This window comes from Phragmites australis, chromosome 12 (genome assembly GCF_958298935.1).
Source record: "Phragmites australis chromosome 12, lpPhrAust1.1, whole genome shotgun sequence".
NCBI lineage: Eukaryota > Viridiplantae > Streptophyta > Magnoliopsida > Poales > Poaceae > Phragmites > Phragmites australis.
Window position 1 is genome coordinate 4,648,150 of NC_084932.1, and position 25,685 is coordinate 4,673,834.

The following is a 25,685-nucleotide window of genomic DNA, read 5'->3' on the forward strand; positions in this document are numbered from 1 at the left end:
GGCGGTGAGCGCCAGCGCGGCGCAGGTCCTCCTCCGACGCGAGCGCGGAAGCTCAGCGCGGAGCCGCCGCCGCCTGAGTCCTGACCGTGTGTGGTGGGTAGGGTTTGTTTGTTGTGGGATCCTGGGATGGGGGATTTTATTGCTGCGCGAGTGGGCTAGGGTGCACGAGTGTGTGCACGAGTGGGCCGCTTGCTGGCTTGGCTGGACGAGGTTGTTCGGTGCTTTGGTTTGTTCGGTTTATCCAACCTGAAAACCGACCCGAAGACCGAACCCCGAATAGTGCAAAATCAACAACCGAACCGAACACCAAAATAATCGCAAAATTTGGTTTTTTTCGGTTCGGTTCGGTGTTTGGTGTTCGGTTCGGTGTTTTTTTGCCCAGGCCTATCCTTTACGGAGATGGATGATGAAGCACCTGATCACTTCAGTGCATCATGCTCTACAGGAAGGAAAATAGGACAGTGTCACCTCTAGGAACGTGCTACTCTCATAAATCAGTTCTCGAAGGCACCATTGGCTGGCGATGTTGAAGTTTGCAGCAAGCCATGTCACCCTCATAGCCAAACGTCGGCTGATGTGCACATGATCACTACTTGGCATGGGCTGTTGCACTCATGACCTCTAGTTGCCAGATGGTACCAGCTTAGTATATGCAAGAAGTGGTCCCTCCATACCTCACCTTGCATCATGTTGGTTTGAAGTGAACATAATTAGAGGTGTTGGGATGAACTAACTGTGACTACGAGTATTCCAAAATTTCAACGGAAGGTAATCATAGACTATGATTTCAAGTAAATAGCTTCTGTTTGCTATATTGCATAGCTTGTTGTCCTCAACTCTTGGTACATTTCAAATCCTGTGGAGCATAATACTAACTGTCCTCTTTTGGGTGGTCGGTGATGGTACCTCCCTGTTGGATGGACACACAATATGTGGCCACAAAATGTAGATGTTGCAGCTTAGTAAAGAACAATCAATGTTTCCATCATTTTTGTTTTGTTCTTTAATCTTTTGAAGCGTGTGAATATTCTCTTTGGGTAATATCTTACCTCACAACATTCATCTGTCTGAAGCAAATACTATACCAATGAAAGACTACACGACACCTCATAACATAGCTATGTTTGTCAATGGATATGCATGAGGCTGCAAGGAAGTGTTGTATTCTTGGTCTAAAACTCTGGTAGTTCACTGATTATGCGCGATTATGTATAGACATCATCACAATTGAGTTACTACAAACATTGATCCTTTTTTTTCCATTTATGCAATATGAACAATCTAATGTTCTTTGACGACCGGAACACACAAATACACACAAAAGTAACAATCATGTTAGTAGATTCATAATACAACCTTTGACCACTAATACATACAAAAGTATCGACATTGAAATTATATTAGTAGATTCATAATAGAAAATACTTTTAAGTTATTACATTTTCATTAACTTTTGATAGCAAATACTTAAAAAACAAATGTCAAAGGTATACATTGGATATCGTGTCCTAAACGACAAGTAACAAAAGAATAGAGGTAGTAGCATTAAGCTTTGATGTGAAGGCCCATTATACGAGGAATCTATTGTAACAATCATGTTGCAGCGCACTAATCAAACAAGAACAATAAACGAGAAGTACACAGGAGACACAAATATGTAGTGTAGCACTTCTCAACTTATTGATCAACAATGTTGTATGTACGGTTGTGGCCCTTTGCCTCCACTCAAATAGGGGCTTTGGGTGGGTCCTTACTTGAGAGGCTAGTTGCCTTGGAGATAGATCTGGACTAAAACTATTTCTTCCTTTAGGCAATTGCCTTTTCATTTAGGCAACCGTCCACATATATGGAGAATCATCCCCATATTACAACACTCATTGGGCACTTGACAACGTTATTCTCATGCCTCATTAGTATCTTCTTCCGAAAACCCAGTGAGAAAAAGGGCAAGAAGAAAAGAGTACATAGATCATGTGTCTCACAATTGCACGTATTGCTCATTATGAACCTTATGTTGAGAAAACCTAATGGGACAAAACTTAATCAAAGGAAAAGGAATACAACACTTGACTTCATTCTAAGAATGAATTAGTTTGATGAAGACCTCAAGTCTCCCCCTGACGCAAGCAAGTCTCCAAGCTTTCTCATCCTAGTACCTCGGATATGCTTCTCGAATAGGAGAGCAAGTAATCACTTTGTAAAAAGAAGAACTGCAAGGTTCTCACTTGACTTGATCCTTTCTATTTCTATCTCCTTCACTTCCTGTGGCTCAAGAGGATAGAAATATTCGGCAGCATATGCTTTATCATGTTACTTTTGACATGCACATTCGTCATCTGTGCAATGCAAGCATAATTATCCTAATAAAATATAATTGGGATTCCGAGATATGATGTATCAACCTTCTTAGCCAAACACATGCCTTCATAGTCTCGTACAGGAGTAAGATCGCATAATGATTTGGCTAGGAAGTGACAAATGTTTGCTTAACAGATCTCTACGAGATAGTTGCTTGCAACTGAGAAACATATCCATTTGACATGATATTATCATATTATGGGGGTCAGATAGATAGCCAGCATCCGAGTAACCTGACAACATTATATCTTATCTATTGGGATAATAGAAACCAAGATCAGTTCTCCCATTGAGTTACCTTAGTTCCAATGTTTCTTAGTAGCATGTGAATTATGTATCGCCAAACAACTAAATGCAAAAGTAAAATCAAGCCTGATGTAGTGATGTTGTTTGCGAGGTACAAGCAAGGTTAACGATACCGTTTTAGCAACAAAAACCGCTCGCCGGCGGTTACCGACCAAACCATGGTTATCGCGATAACCGGAGAATATTCGGTGAGAGTTCGCTTAAAATTCACTCGGCAAAATTTGAAATTCGGCGAGAATTCGAAAACGGTAACCGCTCGGTTTTGGTTGGTTACCGAGCAGTTTTGGTCGGTTACCGAGAGATTTTCTCGCATTTTTTGAATTGTCGGTAACCGCTCTGTTTTCTCGATTTATCGAGCGGTTTTCTCGAATTTCAGCGAAGTTCAACAAAAAAAACCAAAAAAGGGCTCAACCTTGTAAAATTAATAACTAATTCATCTGAGCTTCAAATCAAGTAAAACACATTTTGTTGGTTTCCTTGTAACATTATCTACATGATAAAAGTATTTATATTCATAAAAAAGTTGAATATTTTCTGTGAGAAAATGTATTTGCTAAACCAAGTTAAATGCATAGTTTACTCTTTGCTAATCCAAAAATCATGAAACCAATTTTGTTAGTCTTTTTACATGATCCTATATCTTTTAAAAATACATGAACTCATGAATTAGTTATTGTAACATGCGTGATTGTGTAAATGTGTTGCAAATAGATTAATTCATAACTAACCCATGACACCTCCAAAATTAGTGAAACCACTTTTATTAGTTTACTTATACTATGCTTTATGTAGGAAAAATAATGGTAGACATGAAAAAGTTTATTACAGTGTTGTTTCTAACATATTCATTTTATGCTTGTGAACTTTGTAAAAATCATGGAGAAATTAATAAAACTCTAAATGAAGTGAAACTAATTTTAAAGATCCTCTTAAGATACGCCCTACACAAGAAAAATATGTGTTTGCATGTTAAGCTTTTTCTTAATGTGGGTTAATAACTGAGCGGCACGCTTCAACTTTATCATTAAAAAAAAAAACTTTCTCCCTATAGAATATAATGTAAATGATATTTTTTTTTAAAAAAATTCATAGAAGGTCTTGTCTCTAGTTTTTTTAGGAATATTTTTGAATTTGTTGAATTTAAATTCGAAACCGTTTGGTTTCTGAAACCGAACCGTAGCGGTAAGGTAGGTAACCGCGATTATCAAGTCGGTTACCGTGTATTTGTGAACCCTGGGTACAAGTGAGCTCCAATAGCACCCTAGTATGGAGTTTCGGGGCCAATACATCCTCGTTATCTTTTCGGTCTAAAGGGATCGGGACGTACTCGTGATGGCTCCTTGCGTCGCCTCCTGTGCATGTATTGGCTTGTACACTTGTATATGCATCTGCACACATCTTATGTAAAGGTAAAAAGGTCGATATAGTATTCTGCTAATTGTACGTTTCCGTGTTGTATAACCATTATTTAGAGAAAGAGGTTTGTTGTATGTCAACTATCTAAGCATTGAAGCATGAGATCTGGTGCTCAATTAAGCATTACGGAGACTATCATGTTTGGAATAAACAAAGCTACAATCACATCTCAGATTCAAAATGGCTCCCATGGCTCACGTGTCTCATATATTCTCGAAATATTCTCAAAATTTATATTTAGAGATAAAATCTTATTGCAAATTTCATGGTCTTATCAATAACCATTTGCTCAGGATAATTGTTCTTATATTCCTAAAAATCATGATGTGCGGTTCTCAAACTTTCGATCCCCGTTGCTAGTTTACGCTATCGATCAGATACTATCAAGTTAATGGAAAAAGCTTGCACCCAGTTCGGAAAGGAAAGCTCGAACACACAATCACAGGGTTAACATATATAACAGACAGTGCAAATGTCACCATGGCAACTGTCGGTGTATCAAGAACCGGGGGTCTCTGAGTCCCAAGGCCAGGCCAGCCATCCGCCACATGACGTCATCCCGCGAGGTCCCTCCTGCTGGGTGAGGAAAGTTCAAGTCCCGGGAGAAGGTATAGTCCGTGGTTCCCAGGCACCCCCCGTTCCCCAATGATCCGCGGAGTTTAAGTACCGGGAAGAAAGTGCTCGGGGAGGTGCCCGGTCACCCCCGAGCGCCCTAGCCCCCCGACAATCAGAAGAGCCAAGTTCTGGGAGAGAGTGCTCGAGACTGCGTGTGGTAGCTCCCGAGCGCTCCGTTCCCCGAGGATCCGCGTAAGAGTGCTCGGGGCTGCACGTGGCAGCCCCCGAGCACGCAGTTCCCCGAAGGGCCGGGCAAGAGTGCTCGGGAGAGAGTGCTCAGGGTTGCACGTGGCAGCCCCCGAGCACTCGGTTCCCCGAAGGTTAGTGCAAGAGTGCTCGGGAGAGAGTGCTCGGGGAGGTGAATAGTACCCCCGAGCACTCGGTACCCCGAGGACAAGGATAGGCATTCTCGGGAGAGAGTGCTCATGGAGGTGAACAGTACCCCCGAGCACTCGGTGCCCTGACGACCCAGAAAGACCCCCAAGGCACCCGCCGATGAGGTGTCAATCAGTCAGAGGTCCGAAGCCGCATTTAATGAACGTGCGTGGCCTGACATCCCCAACTGCCCCCGCCGCAGTGTCAGTTCCTGCCATGTTTTGGCAGAGAGGCGTGGGGCTATTAATTGCACGGGTCCCGTCCCGTATTATCCGGCGTGTCTCGGGATAACATCGTCAGGATCAAGGCGTTCCGTCTGCCACCCTACTGTGGGAGAGGAACAAGACAGGGCGGGCACGCCGTGTTGCTCTGAGGCTGCCCGGTGGGTCCTCTCTACGGCGCCCGTTGCCAGGGCGTTTATGGTGACAGGTGACCAGGCGTGCGCCGCGTTTTTCACCCCCCGGTCACTTCACCCAGAAGGAATGATGACGCCTTTCCCAGTTATGGCATCTTGGAACTTGTGCCCCCCTCCTTCCCGTTCGGGGTATGTCACAGCCGGCGAGTGCATAAAAGAGTCGGCACACAGAAGATAGGAGGGAGACGGAGGGAAAAAGAGAACCCAACCTAATCCGAAGGTCCAGAGATCGATAGGGAGTTCGAGCAAGCCAACAATCCAAGCATCGACACAGAAGCACCAAGAACCGAACCATAGACCAACCCAAGGCACAGTCCCTGCCCAAGAACAAGGAGCCTCAAGCTCTTAGTTAGACAAATATTCTTGTAACCAGCAACATTCTTGAGGGACTTCCTCAGGACAGTTATTACATCCATACAGGAGTAGGGTATTACGCCCCCGTGCGGCCCGAACCTGTCTAAATTCCGGTGCATTTACTTCTCTTTGCACCAGATCATCACCCCCCCCACCGGCCGTTGCATTTACTCTCATTCATTCCTCCGACGAACTTATTCAGGATCATTCCCCCGACCGAATCTCTAAAAAGGGGTCTCTCGGGATCCCTGCGTCAGGAGTTAATCCTCCAACAGCAACCCCTTAACATAATACGTGACTACTAACTAAGTGCAATACTACATAGGGCAGGTAATTAGTTTATGAGGTCATTTAACTTATCTAACCGACACTCAACACGGGTTAAAGAGGATCGCATCTCCCCCCAGACACACACACGCTTGGTGCTGGCCAGCAAGCCCGTCGAGTAGCAGGGGCAAACTGGGCTGTTGCACAGGGCCTCCAAATAAATGGGGCCCCAAATCTTAATTAAGTATTGAGTATACACTTAAGCAATAATCATTGGAGAAAAGAAAAGCCCAGCAAGAGTATCCGGTGCATGTGCACGTCTGCTTCCTGTGGCCTGTTCGACTCCCAGTTGAGGGCTGTTCCGATCGTGTTTGCTGGGTGCTAGCCTATTCGTCTCTCCGTCGAGGGCTTGTGGTTCTGGGTGCCGAGTGCCGACGCCCGACGGCCGACGCCGACCGGCCAATGCGACACGTGAGTATGCGACGTAGTATGCACACGCATGTCGTAGCCGCTGGGGCCTGGGCGCTGGCAATTGCATCATTAGGTTAGGTATTCAGTTCAGCCGTTCAGATCGACTCGACGACGCCACATGCCAGGACGATTGACGGGAATCGATTCACAGGAATCACAATTCACAGGCAGTTAGACACCACACAATCGTCAATCGATCACTTGGCAATTGGTATGCATCAATGCATGTTTAAAAAAAATTAGATCTTGACTGTGATGTGAGCTTACGTACGCGTGCAATGACGATCGTTCAGTGCAGGTGGTGTCCGTCGCCGTCGAGAACGGCATCGACCACCTCGGTGCGCCGGCGGACGAACTAGTGTTGGGCGACACGTTCCACGCAGGTTCGATCTTCTTCTCTTTTGATCTTTTTCTTATCTTTCTAAGCTTAGAATTTATGTACTATTTAAATCATTAGTGTTATTTGATTTATAAAATAGGAAGATGTTTATTTCCTTAATCGTCATCATGTCTTCTAGAAATAGTAAGTATGATTCTGGTTATGAAAAGCGTAAGAAGAAACAAAGACTAGAAGCAGCAGCTCATACTCAAAAGGGTGCTCTTGATAGATTTGTTGTCAAAAAATCTCACTTTAATTCTGAATATCAAACTCCAGCTGATAATATTGATGAGGGTCATAGTGATGATGCTAAAATTGCAGTAGAAGTTGAGGTGCACGCTGTAGAAATTGTTCAAGGTGATGATGCTAATATTGCCGATGAAGTTAGTGAACATACTGATGAAGTTGATCCCAGCTTGGATAGATCACCAAGTACTGAAAGTAACAATAACATCAATACTTCTTTTCAGCCTGATTTATTTGATCCAAGAATTTGGAATGCACTTGATCCTAAAATGATTGATATTTTGGTGCAAAAAGGTCCTAAAAGAGATTTGTCTATTGAGAAACGTCCTAAAGACAAATTCTTTAGAAGGTTTTCTGCAGTATCATACACTAGAGTTCTCTCAAATGGAGAAAAGTGTGATAGAGAATGGCTTGTATACATCAAAGAGCTTGACAGAGTATTTTGTTTTTGTTGCAAATTATTGAGAAAGGGGTATGGGAAAGGTCAGCTAGGAAATGAGGGTTTCAATGACTGGCATCATCTTGGCACTAGACTTAAAGAGCATGAAACTAGTGCAGAACATGTTATGAATATGGCTACTTGGTATGACTTGCGTCTCAGGTTGCAAAAGATTCAAACAATTGATAAAGTTGCTCAGCGAGAACTTCAAAAAGAAAGGGACCATTGGAGGAAAGTTTTGTTTAGAATTATCTTGATTGTAAATTTTTTTGCAGAACATAATCTAGCATTTCGTGGCACTAATAGCAGGTTGTACCAAGACAACAATGGTAATTTCTTAGGATTGGTTCAAATGTTAGCTGAATTTGATCCAGTTATCCAACAGCATGTTCAACGCATCACGAATGATGAAATTCATATTCATTATCTTGGTCCTGGCATCCAGAATGAGTTAATAAATTTGATTGCTGCTACAATCAGGTCTAAAATCATTGGAAAGGTAAATGAAGTAAAGTACTTCTCAGTTATCCTTGATTGTACTCCTGATGCAAGCCACCAAGAACAGATGTCTTTGATTATAAGGTATGTTGATGCATCTTCAGATTCTGTTTGCATTGAAGAATCCTTTTTAGATTTTTTAGATGTAAATGATACAACTGAGCAAGGATTGTTTGATGTTTTACAAAATGAATTGAAGAATCTTGACATTGATGTAGACAATGTGAGAGGACAGGGATATGATAATGGGTCAAATATGAAAGGAAAATATCAAGGGGTACAAAAGAAACTATTGGATATAAATCCTAGAGCTTTTTATTCAGTTTGTGGTTGTCATAGTCTGAATTTAACACTATGTGATATGGCAAAGTCTTGTGGTAAAGCAAAAGATTTTTTGAAGTTATACAACGTATCTATGCAATATTTGCTAATTCTACTAAGAAATGGAAAATTCTTAAAGATAACATAACAGGATTGACTCTCAAGTCATTGTCATCTACTCGTTGGGAGAATCGTGTTGATAGTGTTAAGGCTATAAGGTTTCAGATTCAGGAAATAAGGGAGACTTTACTACAAGTGGCTGAAAGTGACAATGATCCATTGATAAGTAGTGAAGCTAAATCCTTGGCGGATAATGAACTCGGTGGCTTTGAATTTTTAGTGGCAATAATCATCTGGTATGAAATATTATCTGCTATTAATTTGGTCAGCAAGCAATTACAAGCAAAGGATATGCTTATTGATATTGCAATTGAGAAAGTACAGAGGCTGATTTCCTTTTTCAATAAATATAGAGAAACCTGCTTTTTAAATGCATTAGAAGCTGCAAAAAAAAATTACACTTGAGATGGATATTGCTTCAGAATTCTGCACCAAGCGTAAAATCAAAAGAAAACGACAATTCGATGAGAGCACTGATGATGCATCTATTGCTTCACAATCTGCACATGAGTTATTTAGGGTCAATTATTTTATAGCTGTTGTTGATCAAGCTATAACCTCACTTACTAGGCTATTTGAACAATATCAGGGGTAAAAAATACTTTTGGTTTCTTATTTAATTCAGATAAGCTACGCTCCTTGAATGATAAGAATTTATTTTCTTCTTCTGTTAATCTTAAGACTACACTTAAGAGTAGAGAACATTCAGATATTGATGGAAAAGAATTGTATGTGGAGTTAAAGTTCATCTAGGATCTTATTAAGGAATCTATAGGCCCTCTTGATATTCTGAAGTATTTGAAACATCTATGCTGTTTCCCTAATGCCATTATTGCATACAAAAATTTGTTAACCATTCCCGTAACTGTTGCATCTGTGGAAAGAAGCTTTTCTAAACTCAAGTTGTTAAAATCCTACTTACGTTCTATTATAACCAAAGAAAGACTTAATGGATTGACGACAATAACACTTGAAAATGATATTTTGGAGAAAATTAAGTATGAAGATATAATTGAAGATTTCATTTCAAGAAATACTAAAAGAATGATGCTTTTTAGTAGAACATGAGATCAGTTTATTGCCCGAGTACTACTTTACTCTTTTACCATTAATATTTGATATATTCCTAAATATTGTAAGAAATAATATGTATTGAAGTTATATAATTAAGTAAAAGTATGTTTTAGTTATATAAATTTTTCAATTTTAGAGCCTCATTTTGTATTTCGCACCAGGTCCTCAAATTCATAGAGACGGCCCTGCTGGCCAGTGGCACAGCTTCTGCAATCTTCGTCTTTCAATCGGACTCCTGCGGCAGTCCACCCTTGTTTGTGGGAGGTGAAGCTGTAGCTGATGATGGCGTCGATGCCGGGGGCGAAATCTCGGTGCCGTGATCGTTTTTCTCCAGCAGCAATCTTCGGGCCAACTCCTCTTGGCTTTCAACCTGCTTCACTGGCAGCTCCTCTAGCTTCTGGTGCGACTCCTTGCTTTCATCCGGCTTCACTGGCAGCTCCTCTAGCTTCTGGGTCGACTCCTTGCTGTCATCCGGTTTCACTGGCAGCTGCTCTAGCTTCACCCTGTGGATAGCAAGAAGAGCAGACCAAAATCATATATAAGTTGTGGTTTGTGACAGAAAAGGCAACAAGCAATTCTAAATTTGGAGCAACCTAAGATGAAGGATCTACAGGATTCATCTTAATTTACTAACCAGGTTACTTGAAAGAACAGTTTGAGCGGTCATAAGATACAACTATCACTAATGCAGGGTGTACATGACTACATGAAACTATCACTTGGTTTGCACGGCGTTGTTATTTAATTTTGGCAAACCATAAAACCCCTATGACTACTATGTATGCAAGACCAGACAAACTAGTGCAATTAAACAGAAATGGCAAGCCACACCTTGGTGCGTACCTCAGCTTGAATGAAGCATATATTCACAGACAGTAACCAAAGAACCCAGAGAGGCCGAGAGTAGCAAGCCAGGCGATTATCATCGCCCAGATGTCCCCAAGCGTCACAGAGGTCAATGCGAAGAGCAAAACGGTGAAAAACAGGTATATGATCAGTAATATGTGCTCTGTCTCCGCCATGAGTGCACCCTGCAGCAACATCGAGGCCACGAAGGGAATCCAGAACAGGAGCAAGCCGGAGAGTGGGAAGAAGACGTGCATCACGAGTTGCTCTGTAGGGTAGTCGGCCATGTGGCACAGCACCCACGCCACGTAAGCCGCGACCCCCAGCGTGAGCAGAACGTGGTAGGCGCCACCGAGCATCTGGAGGTGGAGCAGTCTCTCCGCCTGCTCGTCGGACAGGATGGGGACGGCGGCGGCGGACACCTCGGTGCCGTCACGCTGCCGGCGCTCGGCGAGTGCGTAGCCCATCATGCCCACGGCGATGTGAGAGTTGAGATACGCGATGAGCATCCCGATCCTGGGGTCCTTCGCGGCGTCGGCGTATAGGGCCAGCACGAAGCCAAAGGAGGAGCAGAAGAACACGGTCCGCGCGCGCATGTTGACATCAAGCAAGCGGGTCCAGATGGAAAAGCAGAAGCATACCAGGAGGGAGAGCCGCCAAACAAGGAGCAGCGGCTGGCCGAGTGAACGCCACGCCACGACCGGCATGGCCACCACGAGCAACACGGAGAGGAGGAGGAGGGCGTTGCGATTGGCCCTCTCCGGGTCAAACGGCTCGCGGACACGGTTGTCCTTGAGGTCATCCGGGGATCTCTCAGAGGCGATGGCGACCCCATCGTCTGTCATTTGGATCTTACCCTCCACGACCTCATCCCGGACGTTGCTACCGCTGCCCTTGACTTGGCCGGCGGTAGCGGGGGAGGAGCTCCTGGATTTGGCGACGGCGACCTTAGGGTTTTCCATCACCTTGGCGTGGCTCTCGTCTTGGATCTTGACGGTGGGGTGGGCGTGGGAGCTTCTGGAGTGGTCGCGCATGGGCTTGACGATGCCTCCAGGGATCCGGCCCCCTCCGACGCCGTCTCCACAGATCAGGACCCCTTCAGCGCCGTCTCCATGGATCCCGGCCGTGGAGGAGCTCCCCGCCATGGATCCGGCGCGGGAGGGGAAGAGAAGGGCAGAGTAGGACGAACGAGAGAGAGATAGAGAGAGAGGAACCGGGTTTTAGGAGCTCCTCGCCATGGATCCGGCGCGGGAGGGGAAGAGAAGGGCAGAGTAGGACGGACGCGAGAGAGAGGGGATCCGTCTGATCGGGATTTATATATTTGGGGGAATAGCTCACGTACCACACCGCTGGTCCCATATGTCATAGATACAGCACGTGCTATTTTAGCAAAGTGCTACAGCACCATGCTATGTGAGCAATTAATCCTAGATATTTTAGGAGGAACCGGGTTGGTTCACTCCCAATTCTCGAAAGAACCTGTCATAAGGAACCGCGTTGTTTTTTCCAAGAACCTGCCGGTTCATGCCTAAGAGAGGACTATCATTATCGGGTTTTTTCTGTGAATCGGAAGTTATGTATTATTATTGTCAGTTTTAAATAAATCGGTAGTGATACATGGATAAAGATGAGGTATTATGTAGTAGTGTCACCTTCTAGTCTTGGACACACTAATAAGTTCTCCATATGATCAGGTTCTTAGCAATTTTGATATGTTTTTTTAAAGAAACACACCTTAAGGACACTTCATTCAAACACAAGAAATTTTACAAAATTTAGCCCAAGAAGACCATGTACAAAGTGCACTTGTTAAAGGACAACCATTCAAATGGTTGATATTATAACATAAAACAACTTGATTGCTAGTTCTAACATGTATAGCACTCCTAGCTAAAGCATCAGTAATATAATTGTCATTCCTAGGAAATATATTTGTCATTCCTAGAAATGTGCAGGAACTTCATATCGATGGAAGATCTATTGTCAACAATCTCTTTGATTATTTGCCTAATTCTTCAATCCTAAATAGAATTAAGCTCTTGTAGTCCATCAAGAAATCACATTCTTTAAGCTGCAGTTTATCAACAACCTAGAATCCAAGAGCAAGACTTAGTGCCTCAACCATTAATGGGGACTCTGCTCTTTCTGTTTTAGCTTGAGCAAAGCCCATGGAGAACAGACTCCCTGCTGAGTGATGAAGACTCCAAACCCTGCATCTTCCCCTGCAATAAAAGAGGCATATGACCTGCAACAGACACAAGAGCTTGACGAAAATTGTAGACCCAGCTGGTCTACTTTTGAAGGTTGCAAACTATGCCCATCTGAAAATTGCTCAACCTCAAAAGCTTCATATTGTGCCATTTGAGCGGCTTTAGCCTGGAAAATAGTAGAGTGTACAGTAACATCTTTTTTTTTCTTCTGAAATCTATGAGAGTTTCTTGCCTTCCATATGAACCAGAGGATATAACAGATTAGATCAAAGTCTTTTGAGTCTTGAAGGCAAGAAAAAACATAAGAAATCATAACCGGGCAAGAACCAGAGAGGTTATCTGTCTTTATAGCAAAAGGTGAAGCAAACCAAACCGCTCTGGCATAGGGGCAATGAAAAAAGATGTGTTCCTCATTTTCTGTCTGCAAATAATGAGTGCAATAAGGAGAGATATCTTTGATTCTTCTGTGAACTTGTTGAGCACTTGCAATATTTTTGGTCATGAGTCTCCATATGAATATTTGAACCCTTGGAAGAATTTTCTTATTCTTCCAATTTAGATTGATAATATAGTTGACTTGACTAGATCTATTCAGCTTACCTACCATTTTCTCAATATTTTCTTGATGAAGAAACTTGTAAGCACTTTGAGCTGTCCAAACACCTCTTCTATTTGGCTTCCAAATCAACAAATCTTAACCATCAGCCTGTGATAAAGGTACCTGCATAATTTGATCAACAAAATCTGAAACAAAAATGTGAGGAACCGTCCAAACGGTATTCTAATTAATTATTAAGTCGATCATTTACATAATTATGACTTCAACGATTAACCAGAATACCGCTCCAGTAGTCCCGGCACGTATTTTGTGCCTAAGATCGGAACACATGCCTTTCCAACATAACACATCACAACATAGCTTAATAAAGAGCGAGTAATTAAAGTTATATTACAAGTCTTTAGTTATGCAACCAATTACATCAATTTACAACAAAAGATAACAACAACTACGCAGCGGAAGATTAAAACCTAACAACAACAAGAACTAGGTGAAGCCATATGCCCTTAGGCTTCACCCATAACCTCGCCACACGAGAAGACGACGCTACTCTTGCCCGCTGCTGGTATCGGCGGACGTGAAGTAGCTGAAAGCTAAACCATCCTCGCCTGCAAATCTGAAAGAGCAGCGTGAGTACGAAGGTACTCGCAAGATTTAATTCATATAGAGCATATATAAATAGCTCGACTCCAAGGACTATACATTGAGCCATTAGCAAGGAATAAGTCACAAGGTTAAGTACAACATATGCGGTAAGCAACCTAGACACATATGTGTTAGCAACTAAACTTAACCAAACTACAGTAGCAACCTGCAAACCCCACATGAACAAGTATGTATTGGAACCATAGTAAACATAACTGTAAAGAGGACCATCTCAACCAACCCCAACATACCCAAACCACCATCCACAACTCGTGACTCTACAACCGATACAGATGGACAGAAGCTTGCTCGATAACCGAGAGCACGACAATTTGAATTGATTTTACACCCTGTAGGGGAGTACTCCTGGACCCACACGACACGAGACCACCGCCCACACGACCTGTCAGTCGCGAGTGATGATTCACGTATCAACCGTTCACGTACCCACCTCGAACTTTTGTGCCCCGGTCGAGTTAATGTGGAGGCCACCTAGATCCCGTGCGTATGACGACTTACCAGCACAATCTCAGGCACCCCTAACAGCATTCTCGCTCACACCTCGACCACGGAGTCAAATGAATGCGGCAACTTACGGTACTAGTCTTATCGTTCCCATATGCGACATGTGGTGAGTACGGAAAAGTGATAAAGCCAACAACACCGATGGACGGTGCTTAAACGATGCAAGCGGTCTACGGCATCCGAGCTCCTCTCCCGAACTACACCGAGGAACTCCTCCGGTGCAGAAGATACCCCTAGCACCGCCCATATCTTGTCTTATTCTCACATATCAACCATCTTGATATCAACATTGTATTTGTAATAATAATAAAACCCTAAGCTCGTGAACAACGGTAGCACAGTCGCTCGACTTCTACCGATGACCTAGGCATTGCTAAGCATATCGAATAGACTTGTAATTAGACATCAACAACATACTCAAGTGACAAGAATGAGAATTAACATCAACTCAAGGTAGGGGATATGCAATTCAACATAGGTTCTACCCGATTAAGCCCAACATCGACTCGTTAAACATGCAAACATACATAAGCACAGCTTATCAATTTTAGACCTCATTCAATTCACATCAAAGGGGTTCAATATGCTTAGATGCTTGCCTTGCTGCTCCAGGTGCTTCGCTCATGTTCAGAACTAGTTCGGCGTCAACCTCAACCACGAAGAACGGTGACGCAACACTCTCTAAACAAAAAAAAAAAAAACGAATGCAATGCATAAATAAGCGAGCAATGGAAAAGTAGTGCAAATGAGGCACGCTCAAGTAGTAATAGAGTGCCGAGACTCGAAAACATTTGTTACGGAACACTAATGGGTTAGGGTTTCGAAGTTTGAAACTCCGGATGACTTAACCTGAGTTTACCCTAGCTTTCACAGGTAGGCGGTCAGACCGACCGTGAAGTGGCGGTCAGACCGCCAGACCTTACCTGCAGCGCGGTTGCCGGCGAGGACTCCAGCGACACCTTCGGCAATGAAGGGCGCCAATGTACTCCTAAGACCTAAGTGAATGTTTTATGTGGACGTTCGGACGCCATTCACGGCCCAAACACATAAAATCCTAAAAGGAGATCTAGATCTCTAGGGGGTTAGGGTTTCACGGCAAAAATCGAAACGGTGACCTCCACGACCTAGGAAATGATAGAAGAAGGGTACTGGGAGGTTCACCTTGGCGTGGGTGAACTTTGTATTGGACAGGTTCGCCTCGGGAATGCCTCAATCTTCGAATTTGGCTTCTGGAAGGTGAACGTGCTCTCGGAGGAAGAAACGACTGAGATCCACTTTCCGATGAGGGGAAAGGGGAAAATCTCGGTGAAACCCTTCGGGAACCTCGGGGAAGTCCCCATCTCCGATCTCCAGCCTTCGATCACAACGAACGGGGCTCTCCTCGAATTCTAGGGTTTGAGAGCAGAGGGAGTGAGAGAGAGCTAAAGAGAGAAGAGAGTGAGGGAGAGAGGGGCGATCTCCCCTTGAGTGCCTCTGCTGGGAACTGGCGATCAGACCGCCGAAGGGGTCGGTCAGACAGCCGGAGCCCATGTGGCAAAACCCACGTGGCTGGACACCTGGCCGTCAGGCCGCGGGTTGCCCTGGTCAGACCGCGGTTAGGGTTTCATGCTGAAACCCTTCTAAGTGTCCCCCTTTGCGTACTTCACCACCTCTGAGGCGCCTAGGGTTTTCCGAGAGGACTCTAGACCACTTCTAAGTATTTTTGGAATGCATTTCCACTAGGTTTAACAAACGACCACACATAAACACATGCAATGACGTGACAAAAAATAGATGAAAGGAGAGGTTGATTCCATCTCCTAGGATTAGTTAACCACAACTCATTAACTTTAACAGGAAGATTAAAACTTAAAGCCTCATCATTTATATACTCATGGATAGTTTCCCAATTTGGACACCAAGGCTGATTCCAGATTGATATATTACCATCAAAAAGTTGCAAATGGATAGCCTTTATTAAGATATTCCTTACCTTTAGAATAGAATCCCAGGTCCAAGATTTTGAACCATAATTGCCTGCCTTCCAATACGAGGTATTAGGAAAATACTTACCTTTTAAGATTCTTGCCCAAAGAGCATCAGGAGTAGAAAGCATTCTCCAGGCTAAACCAGTTATAAGAGCTATATTTAAAATAGAAAGATCTCTAAAACCAAGCCCACCTGCACCTTTAGGAATGCAGAACTCATCCCAAGCTGTCAAACAGAGAGGTTTCTTATTATGATTAGGATTATTTCCTCTTCGCCAAAAATGTCTAATAATAGAAGTAAGCTCATGTGTTAAGGATTTAGGAAAGAGAACATGAGATATCGTATATGCTTTCCAGTCACTAAATTTAGATTTGAATTTATTTCTTAGGAAAGCATAAACCTTAGATCTGGGAATGTGTGCTGTAAAAAGAGGGTGCCCAAGGTGAGTGGAGTTTTGATGCATCTCTGTGACCTGAAAAAGACTTTTGATAGTTTCCTACATATCATAAGGTGTGTTAGCACTGAAAAGGATGGAGGATTTATTCCAATTCAGAGTTTGACCTGATTCTGCACAAAAGGGTTCTAAAATATTTTTAATGTATTGAGCTTCATGCAAGTTAGCCTGACCACATATAATGACATCATCTGCAAACAACAAAGAGTGGATAGGAGGCGCATTGTCACGTCCCAAATTCCATAATCGCATGATTAAGCTTAATCATGCATCATTAGCATCATAATTAATTTTGAGGTAAATTATTTTGGCGTACTAGAGCACTTCGTTTGAAAACAATTGAATGAGAGAAAGAAATTCGGGAGAGAAAAGAATTGAATTCGCAGTTAAAACGGACTCTTTCTCTAACACGTGGGCCCCATCGGAGTGGGCCAACCACCCCACTCTCTCTCCCTCTAGAGTGGCAGCTCACTCTCTCTCCTCCTCACTCTCCCCCATGCCACCCCACCGTGCTCCCCTTCCCTCTCTCTCTCTCTCTCTCTCTCTCTCTCTCTCACTTCCTCTCTGTTTTCTTCCAAAATTCGAGCTCAAGAGAGGGATTTGAGGTGAGTATGTAGTACCATTGCGATCACAAGCTCATGAGCTATCCATCCCCCCCAATTCATTTTCGTTTTCCCGGAGGATTTGTGTGAGGAACCGTCCAAATAGTATTCTAATTAATCATCAGGAGTATCATTATTCATAATCACAACCTCGACGATTAACCAAAATACCATTCCGGTAGTCCCGGCACGTGTTTTGTGCCCAGGATCGGAACACATGCCTTCCAACTCAAATATCACAACACAGTTTAATAGAGAGCAAATAATTAAACTGGATTACAATTATTAAACATGCAACTGCTTCCACAATTTACAACAAAAGAGGAACAACAACAACTATGCAGCGGAAGAAAAACCTATACAACAAAAGAGTATGGAGCCGTATGCCCTTAGGCTCCATACCAAAAGCGCCGGAGTTTGGAGTAGAAGGTGATACTCCTGCCCGCCACCCTGATCGGCAGGCACAAAGTAGCCGAACACAGCCTCTTCCTCGCCAACCTGAGAACCTGAAAATAACTTAAGGGCAGCACCCCTTAGTACGAAGGTACTAGCAAGTCTTACACAGTATGAGTATATATATTCTCGACTCCAAGGATCATGCATTTAAAGCTGTAGCAAGGATTAAGACACGTTTAAGTTCATTAAGCGGTAAGCAACCTAGACGCTAGGTGTAAGCAACTGACTTAACCAACCACCCACTCAAACCTTGCCAACCAACTGATCAGAACAGATATATAAACAACAAGTGTATAAAAGTAAACCATTACCACCAAACCACCGACCACATACCGACCAAACCACCCAAACCAACCATGCCACAACCCACATCGAAACTCTACGACCAAAACATGGTCGCTCGGTGGAGATAAGCGATAGCGATGCTCATGACCGAGAGCGCGGCAGTTCGAACTGATTATACACCCTGTAGGGGTATACTCCTGGACCCACACGACACAGGGACCATACGGCTTGTGTCACCCGCTAAGATGCACACAAGGGGGTACCCGTGACAACCTTTCCCAACCAGGCCCAACCATGTGGATCAACCATAGCTCGGCACGGCGGTATTAGAACTACTCCCCGAGCAAACTAATACTGCTAAAAGCCCGGACTCAAACTGGACTCACACCGTCTATGACGAGGCCCACATGACCACGTCTGCGAAGGTAATCGGCTCGCCTACCATTATATCAGCATGTGGTGAGTAAGGTAAGTGCTAAAGCCGACTACACCGACGATCGGTGCTTAACCGGAGTAAGCGGTCTACGGTGTCCGGGTTCCCTTCCCGAACTGCCTGAGGACTCCTTGTGAGCAGATGACACCCCTAACACCGCCCACACCTCGTCTCAACTCACCACTCAACAACCGACACATCATCAACATAACCACAAATGTGAACAGGTAAAAAGCCCTAGGCTCGCGACAACGGTGGACGCCATCGCCGACTTCTACCGGAAAGCCTAAGTACCACTAAGCATAGCGAACTAAAATTAGACCGCGACGACACCACTAGGCTCCAATGGAATAACACATGACACGTGACCGAAATGGAAGAATGCATAGGCATAGGTTCTACCCAACTCGGAACCCGATACATGCAATGTATACATAAGCGTAGATAACATATTAGATTTTCAAGTAAACACGGTGCAATATGATAGATGCTTGCCTTGCTACCCTAGCTGCTGCTCACAGCTACCCGAGTCACGATCACCACTGCGGGAGCCTCCGGGGACAGACTCGTTCGCCTCGCTCGCCGGGTCGAAGTTCCCTGAAAGAATAACGCGTGCAATGCAATGAATGTTATGCAAAGAATGACGTTTCATAGTCTGTGACAACAGTGTAAAGCGCCGTGGTACGAGTTTAACGCACTAACGATTTCCTAATTGAGATTAGGGTTAACCATTCAATTATCCTCGGATTAATTAAAGCATAACTAAGGCTTAAATCAATCTAGAATGCTAACTGCACTAAAAAAAGAAGGTACATATTTTTATTAAACAGGGAATAAACCAACAAGATTTATAGAATTGATTTCATCAATTTTGGAGTTACCAATATTTAGTTATGAATTAATGAGGCTTTAAGCACATTACACTAACTAAGGAAATTCCAGCACATATTTCATGGTCACTAACAATTTTAACATGTAGAGCATGAGCATATAAAGTTAACAAAATTTGCTTTACAATTTTTGGAGCCATATTCCATTTCTTATGCATTTTACAATGTTTCAGCCGATTTATTAGTTCAACAAATACCCAATTTCACATTTTCCGATTTTTCCGAATACTTAAATATCCTAAACCTTTTTCCACTCGGGTTCGGCCAGCCGCTGTGACTGACAGTGGGGCCGGCGTATTTTGACCCGAGTCAAAATCGACCCGCGCCCAGTACACAGCGCTCCGGCGGCTCGGGCGACGTCGCCGGCGGCGAACGGCAGCCTGAATGTCCCGGCCGAGGGTGGCAACAGCACTTGCACGAGCACGTGGTTACGGCGGGGGCACACGTCGACGCCGGCGATGGCCGGAGCACGGCGATCGGCGGCGAGGGGCAAAACTAGCACGGTGGCGGCACGGTTTAGACCACTGGCGGCTAGACGGCGGTGCAATACGCTCGGCCGAGCACACCTACACGTTCTATGCGAGCGTGTGGACCAAATGGCGCGGCCCAACGCCGAGGAGCTTGGCGGTGGCTCGGCCGACGGCGTGCGCCATAGGCAACGGCGCACGACTGCACGGCGGAAGGCGCGCCGGCGACGGGCTAAATGGAATCCAGCGCGCGCACAAGACTCAAAAGGGGAACGGAAAGCTCACCGAGCGCTTCAATGGGCCGAAGAAGCAGCAACGAGGCAGCTCGACGGTGAGGTGCGGAAGGAGGCCACCGGCGCCGAGGAAGACGGCATGAGCTCGCCAAATCCGACCGAGAGGGGAGGGGATTCGTGCGGGAATTAGTTGGAGAGGCTTCGACGATCCTCCTTAGCACTTCTCGCGGCTCGAGCTCGAGAGAGCTTGCCGGTGGCGCGTCGGATTTGGCCGGCGGCGCGGCGCAACGCTGCTCTGCTCTGTGGTGTGCTGGGCGACAGGGAGAGCAAGCGAGGGAGAGAGAGGAGAGGCACCACGAGAGAGCGTCCAGGGGGGGGGGGGGGGTTAAGGCCGACGACGCTTCCACTCGAAGGCTCGGCCGGTGACTCGACGGCGTGCTGGGTTTGCCGGCCGCGGAAGTCAACAAAGTCGGCGCCGCCCTCTGGAAGCAGCGCGGCTGAGTGAGGAGGGAGGATGACGAGTGGGTCCCGCATGAACAGTAACCGCCAGGCAAAATATCTCCACCACTTTAGCCATCCATTTGAACGCCTTCCCAAAGTCCAAAATTGGTAAAACGAATTTTGTTTGAAACTAAAATTCACAAGGAACCCATTTGAACTTGTTTGACCCAGAATGCTTGAGCCAATTGTGAATAAAAATTTCTCAAAGATGCTATCCTTTCCAACTTGTGATAATTTTTATGCCTTCTAAATATTTCCCAAAAATTTGGGAAAATTCATTTATATTCTTGTCTTGGCATCTACTAATTTCTAAAATTATCACCAGCCCTAGGTTCCATAGATGTTTTAGGAGATGCTTCACAACGCATCAGTTAAACCCAGTTCAACTAAATTCGGTTTAATCCACACTGCAAGTCTATATGGCTCAAAACGAAAACAAATGATGCTAATGATGCTCATTAGCACTTAATTACGTGTTTAGAAACTCTGGGCCGTGACAATTTGAGCTGGATTTGGTGTCTTTTGGTGTTTAGGGTTGAAATGTGAAGAACACCAGATTTCTTCGCCTCCTGAACTTTTCCCTCCGTTTCCTCCTTCAATCGGCAGTCCACAACCTCGGTAAAGGCCTTTGGGTGAGTCCCCTAAACTCCCATGGCAAGAATCTGCCTTTTGGATGGTTGGATTTCGAATTTTGAGCTAGGGGTTTGAAGTTCATGAGTTCTTGATGAATTAGGAGCAATAGCCGAGTTTTGGTCGATTTCGGCGTATAAATGTTATCCTACGTGGTAGAGGAAGTTAATATGATGCTCTAGGTCCAAGTCCCCACTCCAAATGTCGCCGAAATCGTCGCCGGTGAGCTCCCAAAGTGCCTCCAGCGACTCCCAGCGGTCTGACCGTCACCCCAAGGTCGGTCAGACCGCCAGGGGCCAAAACCCTCTGCATGGGGGTGGTCTAACCGTGTTTTTGGCGGTCTGATCGTGACTCTTGGCAGTCTGACCATCAGTATACCTACGGTCTGACCGTTGTATACCTAGACAACACAGTTACTGCTTGCTGAAACTTGTAAAATTCATAATAAATTCTCTGTAGCTCCAAAAATTATGAAACAATTTTTCTTGGTTTCATAATAACCTACTCTACCTATTAAAAATATCCTCAGACATGAAATAATGAATTAAATTTCTGAGGTTAATTAATTAGGGTAAAGCTTCATTAATTCACCGTTAATTCATCATAAGTCCAAAATTGATTAATCTAATTTTGCTAATTTTCTTATGACTTGTTCTATCTAGGAAAAGTGTTTTCATCCATTATATGCATATTTTGGTATATATTTTCACTTCATTCATACTCATCGTATTGCACGCGTTGATCCTTCTTCGAGAACGCCGATCCGTCGATCCCAGAGGGCAAAGGCGATCCCGTCGCGCCGTATCTTTTTTTCCAGGGCTGCAAGGCAAGCATCTATCATATTGCACCGGGTTAACTTGAAATATAAAATGTTAAATATGCTTATGTATGTATGCATGTGTCGTCGGGTACCTTGGGTAGAACCTAAGCCGTTGCATTCTTCTACCTTGGTCACCTATTCATGTATATTCCTTGTAGCCTAGAGATGCTGTTGTAGCTAGGTGTAAGCTCGACTTATATGCTTAGCAATGCATTAGGTCATCGGTAGAAGACAAACGGTGGCGTACTCCGTTGTTCGCCAGCTTAGGGTTGCTCCTATCTTACAGTTATGTTTATGGTTACAAATACTTGATGTCAAGGTGGTTGAGATATGGTGGTTGGTTGAGTGGTGAGTATGAGGCGAGGTGTGAGCGGTACTAGGAGGGTGTTTAGCCTGCCCGGATGTGGAGTTCCCCTGGGTAGGACGGTAAAGGAAAACTGGGCACCGTAGACCGCTTTCACTGGTTAAGCACCGATCATCGGTGTAGTCCGCTTTCGCACTTACCTTACTCACCACATGCTGATCTAATGGTAAGACGAGCTGAATACCTTCGCAGCTGTGGCTTTGTGGGGCCTGAACAATGACGGTGTGAGCGGGCGAGCTTGCAAGCGGTACTAGTTTGCTCCGGGAGTAGTTCTGGTACCGCCACGCCGAGCGTTGCATGTCGCGCACGGTTGGGGCTGGTTGGGAAAGGTTGTCACGGGTACCCCCTTGTGTGCACTTTAGCGGGTGGCACAAGTCATATAGTCCTCATGTTGTGTGGGTCCAGGAGTATCCCCCTGCAGGGTGTAAAAACAGTTCGAACTACCGCGCTCTCGGTTATGAGCATGTCTATCGCTTAGCTGCACCAGTCGTAGAGTTCTCGTTGTGGTTTGTGGATGATGGCATGAGGTTGATGGTTGGGCATGTGATTTTGGTCTGGGTATGGAGGTTGGTGGTTGGTGGTTCGAGTTGGCACTTGTTCACATTGATATACTGGTTGTTACTTTTACATATGCTCAATTGTTGGTTATGGCAGGGTAGTTTCATATAAGTTGGTTAAGTTAGTTGCTCACAACTAGGTCTAGGATGTTTACCGCTTAATTAACCTAACCATGTTTAATTCTTGCTACCAGCTTAATGCATGATCCTTGGAGTCGGGAATATATATACCCATACTGTGTAAGACTTGCGAGTACCTTCGTACTCAGGGTGCTGCCCTTAAGTTGTTGCAGGTTCGCAGGTTGGTGAGGAAGAGGTGCTGTTTGGCTACTTTGTGCCTGCCGATCAGGTTGGCGGGCAGGAGTAGCACACTCTACTCCGAACTTGGTGCTCTTGGTATGGAGCCTAAGGGCATGTGGCTCCATATCCTTTTGCTGTTTAGTTTATTTTCTTCCGCTGCGTAGATCTTTTGTTGGTTAGGAGTTGAGGGGTTTTGTCTCCTCCTAGCTCGCCTTTGTTGTAAATTGTTGAAATTATTTGCATGCTTAATACTTGTAATATAAATATTTATTACTCGCTCTTTATTAAGCTATGTTGTGATGTACATGTTGGAAGGCATGTGTTCCGATCCTTGGGCACAAAACACGTGCCGGGACTGCCGGAGCGGTATTTTGATTAATCGTCGAGGTTGTGATTATGTTAATGATCTGCCTGATGATTAATTCGAATACTGTTTGGTCGGGTCCTCACACGCATCAGGAGCTAGACTAACTCCATGAATTCTATTATGCAAAACCGCATCTTGTAACCTGCAAGTCAATTCATTAATAGCAGCTATGAAAAGATAAGAAGAATGTCACGTCATAAAAATCATAATCTAGTCATTATGCAAGCATAAGCATCATGGCATCTTAAAATCAGGTTTTAAGTGTTCAAAAATGTTTCAAAAATGTATGTCTTTAGTTTATGCGCGTTTCCACCATATTTACTTTGGGTGGAAATAGTTTCGCGGTGGCTAGGAAGACCCAAAACCCTTTAGGAAGAAACCGGGAAAAAAGCCCCCCTTGGCGGTCCAACCGCGCCCCTGTCGATCTGACGACCAGAGGCGTGTAGAACCCATAGAGTCTCTGTTCCCGGGGCGGTCAGATAAGCCTTCTCGCGGTCTGACTGCCAAAGCCCAGAGCATCCACTTAAGCCATCGACCAACTCCCTCAACCACCCCTTAGTTCATTCTTCCCCAACTCGAGTGAGAGAGAGAGAGGGAGAGAGAGAGGAAAAGAGAGGGAAGGAAAAGAGAGAAAATCCCTCACCTCGAGCTCAACGAAGGCTGAAGATCGAAGGAGGAGATCGTCCACGAGTCCCTCACATCATCCCCGAGATCGCCCCCAAGTTTTCCCCTCACCGAAGCAAGACCCAAGCCGGAGAAGAGAGAGAAGAGCTCCACCTCGACTACCACGACGACCGGAGATCGATGAAGACGGCTTCCCCGAGATTCCCAAAGGCTTCCACGAGTTTGTCGGTGTATCCGGAACCAGGGGTCCCTGAGTCCCGTGGCCAGGCCAGCTGTCCGCCACGTGACACCATCCCGCGAGGTTCCCCCCACGAGGTGAGGAAAGTCTAAGTTCCAGGAGACGGTGCCCGGGGCCACAGTCCTTGGCCCCCGAGCACCCCAGTCCCCCGACGACCCGTAAAGTCTAAGTACCGGGAAGAAGGTGCTCGGGGAAGCACCCGGTTGCCCCCAAGCACCCTAGTCCCCCGACGATCAGAAGAGCTAAGTCCCGGGAGAGAGTGCTCGGGGGCTGTGCGTAGCAGTCCCCGGGCGCACGGTTCCCCGAAGGTCAGTATAAAAGTGCTTGGGAGAGGGTGCTCGGAGTTGCGCGTGGCAGCCCACGGGCTCTCGGTTCCCCGAAGGTCTGTACAAGAGTGCTCGGGAGAAAGCGCTCGGGGAGGTAAATGGTACCCCCGAGTACCCGGTGCCCCGAGGACGAGGATAAGCATTCTCGGGAGAGAGTGCTCGGGGAGGTCAACGGTACCCCCGAGCACTCGGTTCCCCGACGACCCAGAGAGGCCCCCAAGGGGCCTACCGGTGAGGTGTCTGCCCATCAGAGGTCCAAGACCGCATTAAATAAGCACGCATGGCCTGACATATCCAACTGCTCCCGCCGCAGCGTCAGTTCTTGCCATGCTTTGGCAGAGGGGCGAGGGGATATTAATTGCACGGGTCCCGTCCCGTATCACCCGGTGCGTCTCGGGATAACATTGCCAGGATCAAGGCGTTCCGCCTGCCGCCCTGCCGTGGCAGAGGAACAAGACAGGGCGGGCACGCCGGGTGCCTCTGTGGCTGCCCGGTGGGCCCTCTCAACGTCGCCCGTCGCCAGGGCGTCCACAGTGACGAGTGACCGAACGCGCGCCGCGTTTTTCCACCGCCCCAGTCATTTCACCCAGAGGAAATGATGACGCCTTTTTCAGTCATGGCGTCTTGGAACTTGTACCCCTTCCTTCCCGTTCGGGGTATGTCGTGGCCGGCGAGTGCATAAAAGAGTCGGCACACCGGAGGAACAAAAAAAAACCTAGACAAAGAAGACG

At 45.4% G+C, this 25,685-nt stretch overlaps 1 protein-coding gene and 1 pseudogene across 1 annotated transcript; both read right to left on the reverse strand.

Moving 5' to 3' along the window:
• LOC133886249 (DExH-box ATP-dependent RNA helicase DExH10-like) overlaps positions 1–25,685 on the reverse strand; it is an 88,930-nt pseudogene that overhangs the window by 17,923 nt on the left and 45,322 nt on the right.
• LOC133887099 (uncharacterized) lies at positions 9,424–11,805 on the reverse strand. The gene is made up of 2 exons (XM_062327016.1): positions 10,498–11,805; positions 9,424–10,157 (listed from the first exon to the last, which is right to left on the reverse strand). Exon 1 carries the CDS (start codon positions 11,643–11,645, stop codon positions 10,521–10,523), a length of 1,125 nt encoding a protein of 374 aa, XP_062183000.1. The 5' UTR covers positions 11,646–11,805; the 3' UTR covers positions 9,424–10,157; positions 10,498–10,520.

What these genes read in the sequence shown, in the direction of transcription:
- LOC133887099 (XM_062327016.1), bottom strand. Translation starts at nt 11,645, where the DNA reads ATGGCGGGGAGCTCCTCCACGGCCGGGATCCATGGAGACGGCGCTGAA.